General features: G+C 49.1%; 6 protein-coding genes across 6 annotated transcripts, besides 1 other annotated feature; 2 read left to right on the top strand and 4 right to left on the bottom strand.

Moving 5' to 3' along the window:
• Positions 1-271: 271 nt before the first annotated feature.
• Positions 272-2,072, bottom strand: NFIA_077650 (AP-1 complex subunit mu; the record flags this gene model as incomplete). The annotated part of the gene is made up of 7 exons (XM_001259721.1): positions 272-352; positions 419-507; positions 565-790; positions 853-1,342; positions 1,415-1,644; positions 1,835-1,963; positions 2,034-2,072. 7 exons carry the CDS (start codon positions 2,070-2,072, stop codon positions 272-274), a joined length of 1,284 nt encoding a protein of 427 aa, XP_001259722.1.
• An 875-nt stretch (positions 2,073-2,947) lies between these two features.
• Positions 2,948-3,888, bottom strand: NFIA_077640 (mitochondrial 54S ribosomal protein mL57; the record flags this gene model as incomplete). The annotated part of the gene is made up of 3 exons (XM_001259720.1): positions 2,948-3,103; positions 3,193-3,425; positions 3,498-3,888. The coding sequence occupies 3 exons, from the start codon at positions 3,886-3,888 to the stop codon at positions 2,948-2,950; spliced, it is 780 nt and encodes a 259-aa protein (XP_001259721.1).
• Positions 3,889-4,271: 383 nt separating this feature from the next.
• Positions 4,272-5,798: a mobile genetic element.
• A 3,403-nt stretch (positions 5,799-9,201) lies between these two features.
• On the bottom strand, positions 9,202-10,019 carry NFIA_077630 (succinate dehydrogenase cytochrome b560 subunit; the record flags this gene model as incomplete). Its single annotated transcript, XM_001259719.1, has 3 exons — positions 9,202-9,637; positions 9,834-9,924; positions 9,980-10,019. The coding sequence occupies 3 exons, from the start codon at positions 10,017-10,019 to the stop codon at positions 9,202-9,204; spliced, it is 567 nt and encodes a 188-aa protein (XP_001259720.1).
• Positions 10,020-12,950: 2,931 nt separating this feature from the next.
• On the top strand, positions 12,951-13,494 carry NFIA_077620 (uncharacterized protein; the record flags this gene model as incomplete). Its single annotated transcript, XM_001259718.1, has 2 exons — positions 12,951-13,075; positions 13,143-13,494. The coding sequence occupies 2 exons, from the start codon at positions 12,951-12,953 to the stop codon at positions 13,492-13,494; spliced, it is 477 nt and encodes a 158-aa protein (XP_001259719.1).
• A 558-nt stretch (positions 13,495-14,052) lies between these two features.
• Positions 14,053-14,761, bottom strand: NFIA_077610 (DUF5321 domain-containing protein; the record flags this gene model as incomplete). Its single annotated transcript, XM_001259717.1, has 2 exons — positions 14,053-14,258; positions 14,323-14,761. The coding sequence occupies 2 exons, from the start codon at positions 14,759-14,761 to the stop codon at positions 14,053-14,055; spliced, it is 645 nt and encodes a 214-aa protein (XP_001259718.1).
• Positions 14,762-15,036: 275 nt separating this feature from the next.
• NFIA_077600 (C50 family peptidase) lies at positions 15,037-21,449 on the top strand (the record flags this gene model as incomplete). Its single annotated transcript, XM_001259716.1, has 2 exons — positions 15,037-19,747; positions 19,801-21,449. The coding sequence occupies 2 exons, from the start codon at positions 15,037-15,039 to the stop codon at positions 21,447-21,449; spliced, it is 6,360 nt and encodes a 2,119-aa protein (XP_001259717.1).
• Between the last annotated feature and the right edge of the window lie 450 nt (positions 21,450-21,899).

Genomic DNA, 21,899 nt, shown 5'->3' with positions numbered 1-21,899 from the left:
TTTGCATATTGGTACACCTTTTCTCTTTAGCCTCCAGATGAGACCAGTCGAATGCTCAGCATACGGTCACACGAGCTCATGCTCAAATAGGCTTGAACATCATCTGACACCTGCTGTTTTAGAGGTGGGTAAATAAAATAGTTCGGAGTATAATCATTATTGAGGGTGCAGCAGCTGTACACTGGGGACAGGCTCTACCTGCCACCCGACAACTTGGCCTGGGACAGAAAAGAAAGAAAAAAGTCTATTTGAGCTAACACGACGCTTGAAATCATTGTACATCGGGCATACGGACAGCGATATCGCCAGACTGCGTAATGTATCGAACCCAAGGAAGGGAGGGGTATTGCAACTGCAACAAAAGATCAGATCAGCATTTGATCTCCAACCAACGGGGTGCCAAATCAAGCGGACATACCTTGGGCTCTGTGATCTTCAGGTACCGCACTTGGATACCACTAGTGGTGAAGTAGGGAATTTCGAACTTGACGTTGATGGGCCGCTTGGCTTTACCTTGCCCGGTGCCGCCCATGCTGCCTCCGAAGCCTCCGGTCATGCCTCCGCCGTGCTCGTCGTCGCCCTTGACGGATGGCAGGCCAAGTTCGGCGCGCATGAGGAACTCCTTCCCTCCACCGAATTGCTTGATCTTCCAGATGATCGCTGATTTTTCGGGCGCGTAGTGGACGCTTCCGATGTTGGTGCGGAACCGGGGAGAGTCTGCGTCTTCTGGGACAGGGACAAGAATTTCTACATTGTTTGCAGTGCTGCGACGCTTGAATTGTGCTTTGGCCTTTCGAAGGGAGTCAGTCCAATGCTACTATAGGGCTTTTTGATTTCTGAGGAACCCCTTACCTTCAACATATATTCCATTCGGGAGCCCGAATGTGATTCGACCAGACACTCTACCCAGATTAGAGGCTTGACCTGCGTGTTGAGACGGTAGCTCATAAGCTCGAACTCTCCATCCGGCGGAATAAAGCTGATAGTCCGGTCGTTCTCGAATCTGGAAAGTCGGACGCACTGATGGAATTTGACGTCCTCCATTTCGACCGCCTTTCCTCGTGTAGCGCGGCCAGTCGTTTCGAACATGACCTTGTCGTTGAGACCTAACCGCAGCTCTGGCATACCGCTCAGGTAACACTTCATCTTGATAGCACCCAGGATCTCCGAGCGCAATACGTTTCCAGACGCCGATACCAGGAGATTGAGGGATTCAACAACATCAAGGAAGACTTCGTTCTTGCGATAGCGAATGCCCTCGCTTCGCCAGGAGACGGCATTTGTGACGGCGATAGGCGGTCGGGCTTGAATCTCGAGCTTGTGTGACTCTTGTGTTATATATCTGAGGTGAGGAACGGCATATAATCAGTCTCTGGTCCTGTGCAATCCACAACGGCTGGCCACAGCCACTCACTCTTGCAGGATCTTGCTCTCTGTTGTCTGCGGGTAGCCAAAGTCCATCATCTCGTCCAGCAGCTCGTAAATGATGACGAAGTTGTCGCGAATACTCTCTTCCTCCAGGACCTTGAAATATTCTGTAAAGACTTCCACGATCTTGTGGAGGAAGAGGAGGATCTCGGTAGCATTGGTATTTCTCTTGGTTAGGGCGAGGATGTAGAGATTGCTGTGACGGATGTAGAGGTACTAGAGCGAAGCCACCATGTCTCAGCACTTTTTCACTAGACGATCACAGAGAAATAACACAGCCATATCCGACACTCCCTGTATGTCCTCGAGCCAAAGTCGCTGGTTCGAATAGGGGAGGGGGTGCGTTGCGGGGAGCGGGGAAAGCTCCGAAGGCTAGGCAGTGCAGGTTCGCATGGGTCTCACATACATTGATTCCTTCATGGGAGAAACACGGAGGGACGGCGGAGCTTTCTTCTTCGGCTTCGTTAAGGAGGATGGGGAACTTCTCGACTGCGGACATGGGAATGTCTCCACGGTAGTTGCGGGCTAAAAGGGTCTACTCAAGCGGTCAGTTTTGCGCGTTCCAGGCCTGTCGAGAAATAAGGATACTAAGGCGCATTGCTCACCTTGCCCTTCAGGTCCAAGAAGAATACAGCGGACGCCATTGTGCAGGCAAAGAGGGTGGTGGTTAGGCGATAGTATGTATGCCGATTGTGTCAGGAAATCAGTGGGAGCGGGTTTCAACTGAATAGGCCAGCGAGTCCAATATGCCACATTCTGCTCTCAGGGGTCAAGATTCGGCAAGAGTACGCTTTCAAAGGTCTAAAGCTATAACGGACCAGCCAAGCAGAACAATGAACCTGATAATAGCAGGATTCGAGGGAAAGCCAGGCCAGGAGATCGATGCAAGACAAAGATGATGCCCATTTGGGGTCGTAGTCCAGCCCGTCAACACCTTAATTTTCAGGAACCCAAATCTCAGCCCCACGCCAAGTCCCGAAGAAGCTTAGCGGCCCTCCCGGGGAAAGGGTTTATATTTCGCTTCTTCGAAGTTTTCTTTTTTCTCTTTTCCTTTTTCTTCTCTACGCTCCCAATAGACAGTGCAAGGCAGCACAAATTGCTTCGTGTGATTTCTGCGGCCATTGTAACATTTTGTTCACAATGGTCTGCAGGCCTCCATGGTTGACTTGCGATACAGAGGTGCGAAGACTAGAATCGTAATGAGGGTTCCATAAGAGCTGGCCGGGTATTTTCCTTACTGTTACTCGGGCGGCGTCAGAGGAACCGTACATTCCTTGCATTTTTAATCGATCTTGATGGTTCCTTGGTTCTTTCGTATAACGAAGTATATTCGAGAACGAAGAGCTCTGGTATTTGCAGTGATATAGCACAAGTCGTAATAAAAGTACATATACGGTCGAAGAAAAAGAGCCCCCAACACATTCAAGGAACATCCGAGACGGAGACAGAAAGGAAAACAAAAGGAAACAACGCCCTGATAATGCTCCTGCGGCCATTTCCCAGTAACGAAATCCCGATTTTAAGCTGTCGTCTTAAGACCCAGAGGTTCTAATACCCGCTCTCGTGCCACCTTGTTGGCGACGTGTCCGCCCTTCTCGAGGGCAATAGCACCGATAATTGCATACATGGTATGGGCAAGCACGAGTTCCATTCCAGAGCTGGCGAGGTTGTTTGGCTGGAAGAAATAGCCCGTGTCAGCAGGTACGCGGTCAATTACTCGGAAGGGCGAGTATGAGCAAAAAGTGTAAGAGACGCCAATCTCACCTTTCGAGGACTCCACCTCAGGACCTTCTGTAACTCGTACTTCTGCGCGAGCTCTGCGAGCTTCGGCTTGCTTGTGAGGAAGCTCTTCGTGCTAGGTGAGAGGTTCTTCAGGCCGTCCAAGGCCGGGTGGGCAAAGGGTTCGCGACCGAAGGAATCTGGAGTGGAAGAGCTGCTGGCATTTCCGGGGTTCTGCACTAAAGCCAGAGAGGCCTGTAATTGAACGATCCGTTTCCCTATTGCAACAGCAGAATTAGTCTCCTGCGAACTACCGTCTCACCCGACGGATGGGAATCCAGTATGCGCACCTAGGAAGGCCAAACGATCATTGAAGCCTCTCCGTCCCTGATCGAAGCTCTTATGTGTCACAGCCAGCCACTTTACCTCCTCCGAGAGAACCTTGTCGCCATCGGCGCCCAGCATGCGAATGTAGAATTGGTCGAGAGTTTTCGGGTCCGAATTGACGGGAAATTCTCGTCTCTTGGAGTCGAATCGGAGACTAAACGGAGCCTTTGCGCTTGGAGGGGTATAGGACCATCGCGGCTTATCGGCAATGTCGGCTGGTGCTTGCTCAGTTGCTGTCGACAGTCCGCGCCTGGCGATGACTGTAGCAGGTCCAACGGTCGTGCTGGGACAAGCGAAGCGACATGCAGAGCAAAGAGTGGTCCTGGCCGCTCGGGCGGATGTCAAAGATGCCATTGTCTTTGCAAAATAAACTCCCCGGGTTGTGGAAACTGTAAACTGTAGCAATCCACCTGTCCGGTTCTTTTTTTGTAGCGATAATCCAGCAAGAGTCGGAGTTGCAGATGGAAGAATTCGGAGATATGGCGCTAGTCCCAAAATGGATAGCGCGGGTAGGCACAGTAAATAACGTAATCCACGGCCGAGTGACGAATACGACCGAGTGACGAGTTTTCGTCGCACCCATACTGTTTCTGAAGCTTTCCAACAGCAAAATATAATTAAATTAGATTATATAGTAATTAATTAAAAAGCTATTTATTAGGACAAGTTCTTATTATATGTCCAATGGACCAACAGCCACTACAGCGCGGTGGAGCTCGCTGGCGAGGGGCAGGTGCAGACTCATTAACCTGCTCATTCCGTGGTATATCAAGCTGCTGAACGCAATTTTGACCTTCCTGTACAGATAAAAGGATATCATCACCTAGATTAGCACGCCTTCTTGCCTTCTTTCTGATCTTCCGCTCATTTTCAGCCCGTAGAACCTTAATTTTTTGTTGCAGAAGAAGGTTCATATTCATCGCCATTTGAGCTGCCTTTTCAAGATGTTGAATATGTGATACTAGGCTGCTAGAAAGCTTCCTTTTCTGAAGACTTCTCTGCAGGCTACGGACCTTGTGATCTAGCTGCCGAGGATTCTGAGGTGTTTAGAAAGCAGAAGAGATTGAGCCTTCAACAAGAAGTAGTGGTGTTGGTGTATGAAGTTAAAAAGTAATCTTTTCAAGCACTTAGTCCTGATTAAATGGTTTAAGATCAGCACCTGCAAAGCCACTACATATATTCTTTTAATTAAAGACTTTTTCACGCGCAGGCGGATATAGGTGCAGAAAGTCTTCTTTGTTAATATGGTTATTTCCCGCAACCATCATTCCTTCAACTAACTTCCCATATGCGCGTTTTAGCAGGCCAAAAACGCCAACATCCAGTGGCTGTAGAAGGTGGGAAGTATAAGGTGGCATGCAAAGGCAAATGATTGCATTTTCCTTGCAGAAAGCATCAAATTCTGCAGTCTGGTGGCTAGAATGGCTATTAAGAATAAGCAATCTCTTTACACCAGTTGAACTCTGCCATAAGTATGGCTCAAACACCTCCTTAAGCCAGCGAAGGCCTATTATATCAGTTATCTAGCCATTGTCACTCTTTATAATTAACTAGGTTTGAGGAACTACTGGTTCTTGATACTAGGTAGCCTGTTGCTCCTTCCCCTTCAAGATAACTACTGGTGGTATAGAAACCCCCTTTGAGCTCACACATTCAATGATTGTAACCCATTCACAATTCCCTTGAATAACTGTATGGGGTCTCTCACTGTGATCCACTGCAGTAATAACCTTGGATGTTATATAGAGTCCTATTGCAAAGCTAGTTTCATCAAAGTTCCAGATATTGTCTTTATGGATGCCATGTTCCTGAATAGCTCCATGTACAGTTTCAAACTACTGTTTTATAACTTTTGGATCCTCCTGCTTTGCATGCTGGTATGTAATTCTCTGATTATATCTTGCACGTAATTCAGGACAGCATTTAACAAAGGAATAGGCCCAGTTGACTCCAAGCACTGCGGTAGAATCTTGGGAGCATTCATGAAGTAAAATCTGCGCCATTCCACGCAGAAACTCTGGCTAAATTGAAAAGCCTTGCTTATCTGCATCTAGCACTCTCTTCATAAGGACCTCCTCTTCAATAGCTATTAATTTATGGCTATTAGTGCATGTTTCTACGTGTGGTTTTGTTCCTTTAAGCTGACAGCGAAGGGTAGCCTTAGATACGCCAAATACTTCAGCAGCTTTCAATTTTGATTTAATTTGTTGCGTTTTATAGGCAGAGATAGCCATTTGCATGTGGTTTTCTTGGGATAAGGGCATTTTGTATGAGCATAATGAAAATCTAACACGTTGTTGAATGTTGGTTTGAGTATTTTGATGGGTGCGACGAAAACTCGTCACTCGGTCGTATTCGTCACTCGGCCGTGGATTACGTTAGTTATCGGATCTTTAGTCAAAACCACCCAATGCTATCCCAACTTCCTTGGTGCATTCGCATTGTTCGCTTTGAACTATTGTTATGGAGATGTGAATGATGCAATTAGATGCAGGTTCACGAATTTGTGCAGCTTCCTCCTGGACGAGCGCAGTCGTAAATGAGAAGCTATCCTGGTTCGACATCGAAGCGGTGGTCGACAAGACGTACCCCGTACTTCAGTCGAAGGGGTATTGGCAGCTCAGAAGACGAGTCTGTGGTTGCGCCGCCGTTCTCTCATCGCTCATGTCGACATTTGTGAGGCGCTTGAAAGTACTCCCTTGATTAAAAAAGCAAACAGACTGCCGAAGAGATCCTTCACTACGACACTGAGGGTCTAATAAGCAGTGTGTCCTGTTTCGACAGGTTTGTGTATATGTTTAAGACCTTGTTCAATCCCATCTTACAGGTTCAATGGAACCCTTCACGAAGCAAAGTTATTGTTCTCCCATGTGAAATGACTTGGATCGTTGTTGACAATTAGGCCTTGGCTCCAAATATCTAGGTTAGAATACGATTGACTCGGAAGTCCAGCTTCATATAATGGCTCTTTCACTCCTTAAGAGACTCGTTGTAAGCCAGATCCTGCTTGAAATGCTTCTATTGCTAGATCACAAAATAGTCGAAGACCTTACAATGGGTATATCATCCCAACCAGTCAATGAGACCTCCTGGATCCTATGCGGCGAAGTATCGGGAATAGACGGCGTCAATGTAGGGTGAAAGAGCGGTAAGCACTCAACGGACAAGGAGTACCCAAGTAATCACTCCAAATTACCCGGCGCATCTGATCCGGGTCACACTGCACTCGCAAGTCAAGCAGGACCTTCGGAAGCTGACTCGCAGCCACCCGGGATTTAAACGCTTTTCTAGAACATCATTTGCTTGGTCACACTGCAAAGCCAGAATAAGCTTAAGACATCCAGCTTAATAAATGAGCTAGCATGTCGTGATCTCTGGTGGAATTAACCTGCAGAAGGTAAGGAAATCAGCGGAACTCGTCAACTGGGTTAGCAGACGGCTTCCTGTAAATGGTCCTCTTCCCAGCGGAGTAGAGAACCCGGAACTCAGCCTTCCCACACCAACGCTGTGCGACAAGACCTCACCTTAAGGGCAGTTCTTCAGCCATCATCCAGCCAGCTATTGCTAACAGATCGGTGTGCTGGCTCCAATTGTAAAATGGTTTCAGTGAAGACAATGATCCAACTCGCCTCTTGTTGCTGGACAGAGACTGCTTGATCGTGAGCCCATTTTCTCGCCGGCTTTGCTGAGATTTGTTTCTGACGGGTGTGACCCCAGGGACAATGGAACTTGTCCACGTGCTCAGATGTAGTGATCATGCTATGATTCATGTGTTTTGAGTTGCGCAGTGATTCATTCGTACCCCCAGAACACCGCCATTTTTCAGACAATCCACTTGGGAAGTTGTCACTATGAGCTTGCTCCAGAGCCAGACAGCGAGATATCGCGATCATAAAGGTATGATGCTAATGATGTGTTCTTGTCGAAAAGAAAGGCCCAGCAGATGGTTTGTTTGCCTCAGACGCTAGATCCCTAATGATCGATTCTGGCAGGGGTAGATTGGCTCTACATTCTCTTGCCCAGTAGAAGTAGATCCTAGTACTCTTCAGCCAAGCAGAGTGACCGATTCCGGACCTGCTCAGACATCTGGATAGGGAACTCTTCATCGGGGTAAGGTGCTTCCAGAAGCAATTCCATCACCCCAGCTTGTTCAATTAGAGTATCGGTGTTGATCTGATTGATAACGTTCGGCTCAAAATGCGTTACTGCAACAAGCCGCGACGATCCATATCCCCAAATCCGCTGGTGTCACTACCAAGTCGGGATCTGCAGCCTGGGATTGCCATGGTTCGGGGAAGCAAGAGTGCGCTTTGACATATGCGATGGCGTTGAGCATCTTCTGGTAGCGCCGAAGCTCTGCAGTTGCTCGCCAGCGGAAGCTATGAGGGACGAGGATGATGGAATGTGGGCAAGCTGTCTAACAGATTGGGCTCCCTCGGGCCCTTGCAGAGATGAATGAGGAAGCTTCTAGATTCCCAAGCTCAGATGGAGGCAAGCGCGTACATATTCAGTAGAACTTCCGAAGTGCCAGATCCAAGCGGCCTCTTCCCGCAAGTCCGATCACCAGCGAGATGGCGGTGTACAACCTAACCTGGTAAGGAGAACACATTCGGAGCCGTCAATGGCCGCAGTATTATGAAGTATTAAAAAGCGAGACTGGCCTGGTTACCGATGATGAGCTTCAGCAATTCTCAAGTGGCCTGAATCCAGTCGAAGGAAGTCTTCGCAACACATAAGCTCTGAGAAAGACCTTCCTCTTCAGTCGTGTCCCGCCAATAGCTTCTTGTTGCCTATTTCAAGCTTCACACAACCAAGCGGAGGTCCATAATCGTCCTCAAAGATGGCCGTTCAGCGGAATCCCGGCAACACCCTCCTTGCGAATTTCGAGCCTTTATCGAAATGGGGCTTTCAAAATCATCTTGAGAGCGCTGCGAGGTACTCAATAGGAAGTTTTTCAGTTCAAGATCCACCATCACCGAGACCGTTTCCGCCCAATCCTCCTCCAAGTCCTGCGTGAGTTCGTGATTGGCTTGGCTGTCGACCTTAGTCTGAGATGATATGCAACAATAGGTAAGCCAACCAGGCCTCGACATTCCTTCCATAGCCCTCCATGCAATGGATATAAGTAATAGCCCGAACGGCAAAGGCTGACATGATCTCAAGAATTTCCGAAGCAATTCACCATAATCCCATGAGCGGAAACGGAAGGTCGTGCGAGGAGGCATTAGGAAGGATCCTTATTTTGAGTAGACTTGCATGATGACGTGCGGAATCCATAGATTGTTTCTCGAGGACGGTTGATCAGAGAGGGAAGATAGAGACTGCATGTTATAATTCCATATCATTCTGAGCATCATGGACGCCATGACCTGTAATCAAATCAGTCGGCCGTCGAATACATCACCAAGTTTCTAATGATCTGAGCCTGTTGATCCCCATTGGAGATAGGCACAGTCCGGTCATCGCGAAGCAGAATCGCTTGTCTCTGAAAGACCCTACATTGGTATTTTCCTCAAGTCCCCCCAATGTGGTGTAGCAGGCATGTAGGGGATAGTAGACCAAAAGAGTATCTCAGATATCAGTAATCATTTGAACAGTGTAATATATTGTATGGGAAAACAATTTTTCAGAAAACAACGACTCAAAAGGTATGTAATACAATGAAAATCACAGCAAAGCAAGAGTGAGCGCGCTAACCACAGTCAGCCCCACCACGGTCCAGCCAGACTTGATAACCTGCTGGTTGGAAATTCCACGGCCAAGATCCCAGACCAAGTGACGCACACCGTTCAAGCAGTGGTAGACGAAAGGGAAGGCAGCGGTACCCTTGATGAATACCTTTGCAGCAATGGGTAGAGCGCCAAAAGCGGCAGCGATGGAGGCAGATTCAAGGTGCCAACCGAACAGAGGCGCGGCGAGGTATGCGGTTGCGAAAAGATACAAGGAGCCAGAAAGAGCAATGCCGGTGATACGGTGAGCGCTAGAGCCAATCCAGGTGATTTGCGGACGGTAGATGGAGAGGTGAGGGGAAACGGGGCGATTCAAGCGCTGTTGGGCGAGGATCTTGGAGGCATCGGCTTGGGATGTGGTGGAAGCAGCGTGTCTGGTCATACGCATCAGTATTCGTCAATTCCTCTTCAGTGATGTTCGTTCTTTTGTAACGAGTTGATGCCTCGAAGGTGTATTCCAGATTGTCGCATGACGTAGCGGCCAATGTTGCAAATATGAACCGACGGAGGTATTGGTGCGGAACAACCCGAAAAGCACAATATGAACAGCGATATTGTGGGCTGGCTCACCTCTTCTGTACATTTCTTCCCATAGCAACAGCGGCAGGAGAGGCAGAGTTCATCAAAGACCACCGCATGGCGTAGGGCTGCTGGACGGCAACTGCAGGATGGTTAGTGAGCCTCGACTACCAAACTAAGCAACGGGCTGTACATACGCCGCCGCAGCGATTGCTGAGCAACCTTCTGAGAGATCATAGTGAAGCAAAGGGTCTCAATTCAAGAATGCAAATGATCAAACCCAGGCAAGACGCTGGCCGCCGTCGTCGTCGTCTTGAAGAACCTCTCGATCTTGAGGGTCGGACCTTCTCGTAGCGGTTCGGAATCACGGGATAGTCAACCTCGGGCAAGGCTCAAGTCACGGGATTCGGCCATGCTGCGCCCATTCCAGCCAATCATTCCGACCGTATTACCACACGGAAGATTCTTCTTCCATTCCACCACCGCTCGCAGTTTCCGTGCTTCCCTTTTGTGTGCGAATTTCCCATCCTCTTTCTCTTTCTTTTCCCTCTTCTTCTCAAGGGTCTCAGCCCACGTCATCTACCGTCTGGAATGATGTTGACGTGCCAAGCTGAATCTCACTGGTTTCGGCATTCTGTCGCGACCGCAGAGGTTATTTACGAGATACCTGAGAAGGAGATGTTCGTCCCGTCGTTAATCGCCCATTCTTCTCTGCCCATGAGACTAAAGGGTTTCATATCAGGGTTACATAATACTGTCGCGTAGTTTAGGTTTGCCTAAATTCTCAGTAAGCATGCAGTAGTGATACCGGCGGCGACCCTCCTAAGTCAATTCAGCAGATATGTCTACATTATTTGGCAGCCGTATAGCTCAGCTGTCAGAACCGACGATCCGAGCAAGCATCTGGCTGCAGTACGGTCATGCATTTACTTGCGTCGATCTGATGCGATGTTCCACGATGAACGCCCCAAGGCGTTGTCCCCCTCGGGTATACTTCAACGTTGCTCGGTCAGCCGTACTCCCTTCTTCGTCGGAATGCCTGTCTCGAAGGTGGTTTGGACTGTTCCGCTTATCGTGATGAAGACCAGCAAAGCTGTGTATTAATATCAGCCAACTGGCTTCTAGATGTTGTTCACAGTTATCACGCCCACGTAGGGGAAGATCAACCACGGCTCGTTTATAACAGCACATCAATTAGGAGACATGTACTGACTTGGACACAACTTACAAAGCTTTTGGCCGGGTCAATCTAGCTAGCTCTCCTAACAGAAGCACCAGGTTCAAGTCGATCAAGATGCAAGTTGCAGTGTTACTGCAAGTCAAGCGCGGTTTCGTTCCATGTCATTGCGCTTATTCAACGCCAATTGGCAAGTTTCACGGCATGATTGGTTCACCTGACCTTCAATCTTTAGGTGCTTATATTCCGCAGCCCTATGAGGTAGATAGACGAGAGACCGCTATCCGACATGTGAGGCTGAAGAGACTTGTGGTCCCTGGTTCCAGCAAATGTCGCGAATGATGCCGCTACTTCGTTGTCTGAGTGATCTTCTTGTCATCCGTGATTGTTACCTTTATCTGCGCCTTTTACCCAAGTCCTGGACGGGTAGTTTGCCCTCCGAGCTTACTCTCATCTACAATATGAAGTGGACGATTACATGACTTTCTATGTCCATCCATGGGCCTAGTGCTGAAACTTTCAGGCTATCTATCTCTGTCCCCGACGTCGTAGGCTGTCTGCACAAATTCTATGCGAGGGCTGGCCGGGACCTCATCGCCTCAGTATTGTTATGGAGGGAATTCGACGGGAACAGAATAGGCGCATCCGGGATGATTTATTCAGTCCTTCGCTGCTCCTCTTACGAGTTGTTTTCATGGAAGGGAAGAATTTCTATGGTCTGCAGCAGCTGCAGTGCGGAGGATTGATGGACTGAGTAAGGTTCATGTATATCCGAAAAAGGGAGACTATTTGGCTTGAGTCATTCAACTGTAAAAGAAACTGCCGCGAGGTAGATAGTCTGGAGGCTATACTCACTTAACAGTCCAAAAATATGTCATTACGCCGGTTACTCAAGTTGGCTGAGGGTTCTTCAGCAAGCTGCGTGACTTTCGCTGTGGAGCAACCGATGTTCGTTGGCCAGTCGGTTTAAAGCTTGCGCGACGAACCCCATCGATAGGTACAACTTCGGACATTATTGAAGCGATGTTCTTCGGTCCGAAGTCATGCGCAAACTTGGAAGATAGCTGAGTTGATCGGATAAGTTTCCTTTGTTCTGAGTTGTTGAGAGTTGTTTGTCATGAGGGGAAGCTTCGTGGCACCCCTATTGGTATATATATTCAACAGGCTTTCCCCTCATTTCGATATCCCAAGAATGAAGGCATCGTAAACTCTCAACGTCCTACTCTAGCCTAGCATCCTTCTCTATTTCCAGTGAACATCAACAAGATGGCTACGATGCAAACTGGCTTAGACGTTCTCCGCAGCAGAACCATCGTCGACTGTGACACAATGGATGAACTAGGTACATATATCAGACTGCCCCAGTGAGATGCTTAACTCGGTCTCTGCAGGGCAGTCTATTAACATATAACCAGTTGCCAGAGACTTGGGTCCGTTCCAAGACTGTACTTCAAACCAGGTAGGTTGCACTTGTCATGGTCCATTCTCACAAAGTATCAGGAGTATGACCTGATTTGGAAAACTTGCAACGAAGGCTATTGCGTACGGCGAACTGTCGAAGCCAGAACACCTCGGGTTAATCCGCAATTCTATCTCAGACGCCAATGATCTTTTGCCCAGATTCACTGGCGTCACGCTGGAGGAGTTGGCAGTTGAGATTGCGGTAGGGACACTTTTGCTATAGTACTAAAGGTGCTAAGTAGCTGACAATGATTGTATAGATGGTTAGATTAGCCTTGAAAGTAGCTCCTCATATCCGTGGACACGTTCATGTTCAGACGAACCCGTACTACTCTTACTCCACGGAAAGCACAATTGTGAACGCTTTGAGTATGCCAACAGTTTCTCTGCCGGAATTCCGCTAACGAAGCAATTCTGCTACAGGAATTGTCCAGCTCTTCCAACACCTGCAACCAGGTTTTGAGCAATCTCGTATCTGCATCAAAATTCCGAGTACATGGGAGGGCATGATGGCTTGCCGAGCTCTTGAGATGGCCGGGGTGCGAACGCTAGCCACGACGCTCTTCACAATGTCCCAGGCCATCTTAGCCGCGGAGGTTGGGTGCACGTATATTGCCCCTTATGTCAATCAATTGAAGGTGCACTTCGAACCAGGGTGAGAATGACATCTCCAGCAAATTGCCTGACTTGATCTGAACAAGGTTGCACTGACAGATCGCCAGATTCACGGACCCAAACAAGCTCTTGCCTCTTTGTGTTGCAATTCAGAAGCATTATAAGTCCATCAATGCAAAAACGAAGGTCTTGCCAGCTAGCTTGACATCCACAAACGAGATATATGCTCTGGCAGGAGTCGACCATATCACAATCGCGCCAGACCTCCTGAAACAGCTTTCGCAACCCAGCTCTGCACCTCATATGGAGTCTCTCTTTGACTCTGATGTTGCACCAGCAATCTCTGTGGCACAAGAGTCATTTGTCAACGACGAATCTGCTTACAGGATTGCCTTCACACGGGACTTGCATGGAGCAAGCGAAGAGAAACTCACACAGGCAAGTTTGGATGAAGTTTGACACAACGTGGGGAAGACTAAATGACTGACACCACTGCAGGCAATCAATATCTTCTGCGACATGCAAGATAAACTTGTGCAGCTCATGAGATCAAACATGGGCTAGATACGAAAGTGTGTTTTTGCTGCGCACGAACCAGACGTTGACTTTATAAGAAAGATGGCAAAACATATTCATACACGTAAGACAACGTCTGTACAGGAGAAGTAAATAATATACAGGTCTGTGCAATTCTCTGTAGTCTTGAAAACATCTGGGTATCAAAGAAGAAGACAAGTGGAGGAGTAATTCCGACTAGGATCAACAAAAAGATGGAAGCCGTAAGGCCCATCGGCTGACTTCCAAATCCTAAGTCCCGGTCAGACAAAGACGTAAGAACAAAGCGACGGCACGAACCAGAAAGTTTCAGCCCGAATGGACTCAGCAAAGCTCCTTGTCGCACCATGAGCGTCGCCGCGAAGCTTCGTGGAAACGAACTCGCCTCTTTGAAGGGCCGGAACTCGTAAAGGAGAAAATGAGTTATTGCGTTGGCACGGAAGGTCCGCACACTCAACCAGGCTAGAAGAAGTTCAACTTGCGTCTTGCGGCTCCATCCTTTGGTGGCTCCTGGGTTGACACCCCTTCAGCAGGAACAACGGGATCCTTAGATCGAGACTGCTCCACCTGCTGTTTCTGCTCTTGCTCAGGCGTTATTGGACGACTGGATTCCGAGCCTGCGTTCTTCCGATGCCAGAGAGAATCTTCTTCCTCGATCTCGCGAAGAACTGTGAGACGAGAGAAATGTTAGTCCTCATAAAAGCCATGTATGAAGCGACCAGAGATCCGAACCTTCTTCCCATTCTCTCTCCTTTGCCTCATCTCCGGTGCCGAGCAATTTCTCTACATCCACCTTCTCCCCTCTTTGTACTTTCTCAATCACCTCCCGTAGAAGTCGAATCTTCGCGTCGGTTGATCGAGTATATGCATTATATTCGTTCTTCAAAGCAATCATTCGGATGGCTTGCGACCCGATCAAGATGAATATGACGATGTAGAAACTAGCTGGATTCCATTCTTTCGATTTAGTAGGGGAAGTTTCCGCTTTGGCGCGCCGATTTCGAATGAACTTGGGGATCATGGACTGCCATAACGATGGTTGAGCGATCTTCGGCATATGCTCCGAAGTGGAATACTGGCAGTATCGCGGTGAAACCTGGAGGCGGAGTCTCCCCAGCGTTCGGGGCCCGGGTAGGCCACGGACCATATGGTATAGAGGAGTTATAGACATGTTGTTGATGATGCAGAATGTATTATTTTCTTGGCTGCGACACTTGAACTACGTTAAGATCGGCCAAAAAGGCCTTTGGATCGGAGAGTCGGGGAACCGACGGCGCTATGCCTTGGCGGGAGTAGTGTGCTTCTGTTGCTGCGACAACCACCGCTTGAGGCTTGGCCCGACGCTGAGAGACAGAGTTGACATGAGCTCCGCAGCCTCAATGTGTCTATGGCCGTAACTCATGGTCACATCTAACCTTGCAGGGCTTCAGGTGACTACAGATTGATATGGCAGTTGCAACACTACTTCCTGAATCCTCACTGGATTCGGTGAAGCAAGCCGTGCGCTCAACCTCAACATGCTGCAATGCCACAGTGTTGTCCCTCCAGTCTCTTTTTCGCGGTTCAACGAAACCGGTCCCCGACATCGAGAGCGAATCTATGAAGAAGACGAGTCGGACGAAGAAGGCCGTGTCTGCATCCTCGAGACGGAGTAGAGCGACAATCAAAACAAACGTCTCGGCCAAAGGTGCAACAACAATTGCTGCGGTCGAACATGATGCAGCGCGTTTGTCATGTCAGGAAAAGGTTTCACTGGCGACAGAGATCTTTAACACAACATTGAAGACACTTGCAGATGCATCAAAGTCATCTGAAATTCGTGTACCGACTACGCCTCTTCACCCAGCTTCACCGAATCGCGTCACAAAACCGGCGAGGAGATCGAAGACACCACAATGTGTAAAACCGGATGCAGCCAAAATCGACGGCGGCCTACTCGCAGTCGCTGAGTGTGCTAGTCTGGCACTTGCCTGCTTGAGGAATATGAAAGCCGAACAGAGCAGCCAGGGAAATGGGCCGCTGAATATCCAGCTCGAACAAGGCGCATGTGTCTTAGCAGGAAGATATTTATCTCTGGGACTGAATGACTTGGCCTACAAAGAACTACGGGGTCTTAAGAGGAGGGTCCATCAATACCTGGATTGTCAGGACACTGGCAAAGACGGCACTGTCGGCCGGAAGGACCAGCGAAGCACGGAGGAAGAAGCTGCCAAGGAACGAATGTCCGATCTCATATCCTTTAAGAACCTATCACACGCTCGACCATTGCACAGCTTGATTATTTCCTTCCAGTCCAACGCCCTTCGGCTCATAGCAGCGGAGAAACGGGCCGCGACAGTGCATAAAGTCTTAACTTCCTTGCAATTGACAAATCCAAGCAGCCCAGCGAATCTGATCACTGCAGCGGTTGATTCCCAGACGATAACACGGGACAAGGCGGCTATGCAGCTTCAACTGCTATCTAACACGATATTGTCTATGTGCTCCGCAACACAGAAGCCAAATGATATCAACGCCACCAAAGAATCACTGAAACCGATAACATCATTGACCCTTCAACTATTATCACTTGAGATTCGGTGCATGAGCTGGAAATTGTCTGGTCACGTCTGCGACGATGTCAAAGAGATGTGGGAGCCGCTGGCGCGTTATTTAGCGGCTTTCGTCAACCATTCCAAAGGTATCGAGAAGGCCGAGTTCGCTGCAACATACAAAACAATCGTCCGACTGCAGGCAGCTGTCGCTAACTCACAAAAACGACCTTCATCGAAGTTGAGAAACAATCTTTCGGTAGCCCGAATAGCAACCATCCTCGGACAACTTGCTCAAGAAGCAGGATGTTTCGAGGAGGCATCAACCCTTTTCACCGAGGCCCTCAACCCTCTGGCGGACGAAAATTTACTTTCATCAGCCACTGTACGATGCAAACTCGCGGCACTTCACTTGCAGGCTTTGAAAAGCTCGACCAAAATGCGTCAACCGAGCGTGCCCATGTCTCTCTCTGAAGTTACTGCAGCCATTGGTACGCCTCTTAGGGGAAATGAGAATGACTTAGATGAGCTGCTCGTCGAAGCAGCGAAGTTGAAGAAGATTGCAATGAGCTGGTTAGGGGAGAAGGTGGCCAAGGGACTTGATGCTACTGACGAGGAAAGGGAGGTTTTGCCGAATATTTATGCATATTTGAACGGATTTGTGAGATTCCTGCGACGATATCTTGGGAAGAAACCTGCAGCAGATGAGGACCAAATGGACCTCGAGGTATTCTACAAGCGGCTCGAAACTTGTAGGAGTATCGTGCTGGCCGCGGTAGATTCAGCTCTCGCAGTTGGTAAATTGTCCATCATGTCACAGAGCCCTTCATGGGAGTCACTACTTTCGACATTCTCCGACTGCCAACGCCTCCTGGTGGCGATCGAATGCACAGCAGAAGGGAAGCAGGAGCGATCGGACGAGAATGAGAGTGGCACAGGATTTGTGAAACTGTCCAATCTGTTCTGGTCTCGGTATATCAAAGACAAGGAGTCCGGGAAAGGCTATCGCGAGCTCATGCATGCTTTGAGACAATCAATCAACTTTCTCGAGAATTGCTCGCCGGCCCAACGAAGAACAGGATTCGCAGCATTAAAGTACGAAAGGCTCGCTCATTTATACCTCGAAGCGAACATGGGCGTTGAATGTGCAGAAGCATTCAGAGCTTCCCTCAACGAGCATATTAGCGCAGGGGTCTTGAAGCAACTCGTATCCGATGCTGTCGGTGTCTCTCCACACCGGGCCTGTCAAGACTCGAAGAGCAGCAGCTTTACTTTCAACCGCATACTTTCTGCGTTTTTGAGGACGAGTTTGCGTCTCCGGGATTTAAACCATGCCAAGTTTTTCGATTGCCCTACCCTTGAGTCTCTGCAGAGGGGCCTCCTTCTGGAATGGCAGCTCGGTATTTTGAGCGATTTACCGTCTCAGGCTCATGATGACGAGGGCTTCCGTTCGGCATTTGATACGCTCCTCAGTACAGTCTTGGAAGTATACTCTCCTGAATCGCGGCCCATCCGTCGCCTACGTGTCATCTTGATGGGTTTGCGCTTCTCTTTGGAGCACTCAGGTTCACTAGAACAGCCAACTGTCCGTCGACTTGTCGAGGAAAGCGTCAAATGCCTCGACAACGCTCAAGAAATTGGTAGTGATACTGACGTGGAACTTTACGCGACACACCTGAAGAATTCAGTTTGTCTCACCCTAGGTCTTCATGAGGGGGACCTACGCTCAGATGAATTGGATCGAATACTGCGCTCGTGGAATTCAATGATGCGCAACTGTCCAGACAAAGACACGCTCTCTTCGTGCGTTGACGATGTGGACTATTACTTTCTTCAGGTCAAAGCCATTGTTGATTACACGGAGATTTACGGGCTCTGGAAACTCCAGCTCGTCGCTCTCGAACTGGTCCTACGCATCACGGAGGTCCAAGGGACTAGGGACTTTTCTGCAGCCATCATCATATTGTCACGTTTGGTTTCGCAGTACTGTCGCTTAGGGCATTGCAAGAAGGCTGAAGCTCTTCTTACGCGCGCGGATCGATATCTGAACGAAAATGAAGTCTCTTGCCTGGCAAATCTATCATACCGACTCGCCCGAGTAGAATACCTACTCGAGAGGGGAGAACTTGAGAAGGCAGCAGGCATTCTTTCGACCTCAAGGCTTCTGTACGAGAAAAATCAGAAGAAGGAGGACCTGAGTAACGGCTCTATCTTATCCAAGATAGGATGGGAAAGATTGGTGGCGGATGCGGTCCTCATGAGTTCGCGGCTTTCGTTCGCCCAAGGCTCTGTGACACAGGCTCTTTTCTTTGCCAAATTATGCGTCAAATTGAACTGCAGGATCTGGGCGAAGGTCGAAAGGATATCCCAAAGGAAGCAGGAGAAATCGCTGTCTGCAAGCCGCAGCTCCGATCTTGAGAGTGTTGTTGATAGAGTGGCAAGGCTTGATGTGTCCCAATCAGAGTCAACGACAAATCACACCGTCACTTATTCTCAGGGAGCTCCGTTTTGGCCTCATGTGGGCTCGCACCATACTGCTCTCTTGAATCTTGCATATTTCTCTGCCCATTATGGTCTATTTCAGGACGCTGTCTACTACGGTGAGCAAGCCCTGAAGATCAACAGGACACTTAATGCGAATGTTCGCTTGATCGCTTCCCAAGCCCAACTGGGCTCTTATTGGATATTTGGCGGGCGTCTCTCTGAAGGTCAAGAGCTTCTAGCTGCTGCAGAACAACTGTCTAAACAATTGGAAAGCAGTGTTGAGCTCGCTTCGCTGCAGATGAGCATTGCCTCCCTTCACAGGTTGCAGGGCAACTACCACGACGAATGGCAAGCTCTCCTGAGGGCGGACCGGATAATGGCCGACGTGACAGCATTGGAAACAACCGAACCACTTCCTCTACAATCGACCATTTCTGAGCTGGAAGATGGAATGGACAAACTGAAAATTCGGGGAAGTAGCAGGAGAGCACAACCAAGTACAACAACAGCCCGGAGAACTCGTGCGACTACTGTATCCTCAAGGACGGCACCGAAGCCCTTGACCAGCAAACCGGACGCAAATGGAACAATGTCCCAGTCTGTCTCGTACCTCAGAAGTGGCATCCTCCAACAGCAGGCAGCATGTTCGCGTGCCCTAAGAGAGTTTGAGAAAGCCTCGCGTCTGTTGACTGACGCGCGGAAGTTTGCTACGTCTCGAAACAGCCAAATATCGTTGCATCTGAAAGAAAGTGAACATCACCTTGCCGAGGCCATACGGCAATTCGCGTCGCATGCGGTCTACTGTGTTCTGCCAGAATCGACAATATCCCTCCCTGCTTTACAATCGCCGAGGAAGGTAACGAACGAGACGACCCCTTCCACTAAACAGTCCACTACACGTAAGTCACGAGCGCCTGCCAGAGGAACGCGGTCCAAACATGCGAAACCAAACGAGGATTTCATCGATATTTTGTCCAAGGCTGGTGATTGTCTGAAAGACGTATTTTCGGCTGCAACGGCTCTGGGGTCAACGTTGGACAGTCATATGGCGTCCCGGCTGATGAGTCGCATTTCAATGTTGTCGCATACGACTGCGCCTGGGAGTCCAATGCCATGGTCTCAACCGCCAGCGAATGTGAATGGTGGGTGTTTCCCTAATCGTCAGTACTGGATAGATCACTGACTGAGCTGTCAGAAATTGGCCGCATCGGCGCCTTTTCGCGCGAGCGAATCGCTATCGGTATTGACAGGCAACTTTCCGATTTCAATGATCCGCTGCTTTGGCCAGCTCAGGGGTCTACAGCAGAACCAGATGCAGACCTATGCAGCACCTTTACTGAAGAATATATCGATATTCTACCGTCTAACTGGAACGTACTTTCCTTGTCCCTCAGCGCCGACTGCACGGAATTCATTATCTCGCGGCTACGCAAGGATCACTCGCCCTTCCTCCTTCGACTTCCATTAAAGAGAGGGAACGCCGAGGACGACGAGGATCAGTTCACATTCGAGGACGGAAGAGGAGAGATGCAGGAAATTATCAAGCTGGCGAACGAAAGTGCACACGCCGCGAAGTTACAGAAGGACCGGCACTCCAAGAAGGAGTGGTGGAGAAACCGCGAAGCCCTCGACCAGCGCTTGCAGAACTTGCTGCAGAACATTGAGAACGTATGGTTCGGTGGTTTCCGGGGGATCTTTTCACCGATGTCTCACGAAGAGGCTGCCCTCTCGCGGTTCGCAACGTCATTTCAGAGCATCCTAGACAAGCACCTCCCTTCGAGACAAAAAGGCGGCCGTTCAGCAACTCCGAGGCTATCACTACATCGCAATGTCTTGGAGTTGTTCGTTGGTGTGAACGACCTAGAAGGCCAGGAAGACCCTGAGGAGACATTGATGGATCTTTTGTACTTTGTGGTCGACATCTTGCAATTCCAGGGGGAACGGAATGCCTATGACGAAATCGACTTCGATATGATGGTGGTCGAGACACTTGATGCTGTGCAAGGCTACCATGAAGCGGCGCGGCGCTCACGAGAAGGACAGCGACCGCAGCATACTGTCTTGGTCCTAGATAAGGCACTGCACTTGTTCCCGTGGGAATCACTTCCATGTCTGGAAGGATTGCCGGTATGTCGTGTGCCGTCCTTGGAATGTCTGCGCGAGCGGATTCTCCAGTCTGAGAGCATCATCAAACTAAAGGGCAGCGACATCGGATTTGCTATTGACCGTGGAAATGGCACATATATTCTCAATCCTACAGGAGATCTTCAAACGACGCAAGCCACTTTCGAGGCCGACCTTGGCCGCTTGGCTACTTGGACGGGGATCGCCAAGCGAGAGCCGACCGAAGAGGAGTTCAAAGATGGCTTGGAATCCAAGAGCCTGTTTCTGTATTTTGGCCATGGGAGTGGCGCACAGTATATCCGTGGAAGGACTATCAAACGACTTGACCGATGTGCAGTTACATTCCTCATGGGATGTAGCAGTGGCACACTGACCGAAGCGGGCGAATACGAGCCATACGGGACCCCGATGAATTACTTGCATGCAGGCTGTCCAGCTCTCGTTGCCACCCTGTGGGATGTGACCGACAAAGATATTGATCGCTTCGCCAAGTCCACGTTCGAGAAATGGGGACTGATTGGAGACCGGGATACCAATGGCGAACGAACGACACTCCCAAGCAAGGGACGGTCCCGATCGGCAAAAAAGAGCAGCACTGAATCTTCTGACCCGGTTATGCTGGATGAAGCAGTATCCAAGTCACGAAGTGCCTGTGTGTTGAAGTACCTGAATGGTGCGGCGCCCGTCATCTATGGCATTCCTTCGGTGTTTCTGGAATAGAGCTATACATAATGTGTTTTGGTGTTGGTGTTTGCTAGGCGAAGATGACCTGTTTTGTGCACTGTCGGAGTTTTGGAACTAGATAAATGGTTGATGTCTCAGTTAGTGAAGTTGTTATTGGCGTTGCGCATTTCCATGTGTATATCTATGAGTTCTTAAGGTGATAGCCTGTGAATTTCCTATTTGGGTTGGTGCATCAACACCCCCTCATGACCCAACATAAGGACGTCATTTTCAATAACAAGACCGCACTTTCATTACTCGAACCCCACTTCACTGAACTGCCGAATGCCCTTAACAAAGTCAGCAATAAGCAGGTTGAATGGAGCTACTCCGATGGCGTGTTGCTGCATGACGAGGCGCGAGAGGGAAATCACCTCCTCTAAGGACAACTAGTCTACACTATTGCATGCATTTTTCGACTACTGATATCCTAAGAGATATTTGACT

This window comes from Aspergillus fischeri, genomic scaffold (genome assembly GCF_000149645.3).
Source record: "Aspergillus fischeri NRRL 181 1099437636264 genomic scaffold, whole genome shotgun sequence".
In the NCBI taxonomy this organism is placed as follows: Eukaryota; Fungi; Ascomycota; class Eurotiomycetes; order Eurotiales; family Aspergillaceae; genus Aspergillus; species Aspergillus fischeri.
This window is presented reverse-complemented; position numbering and strand designations above follow the sequence as displayed.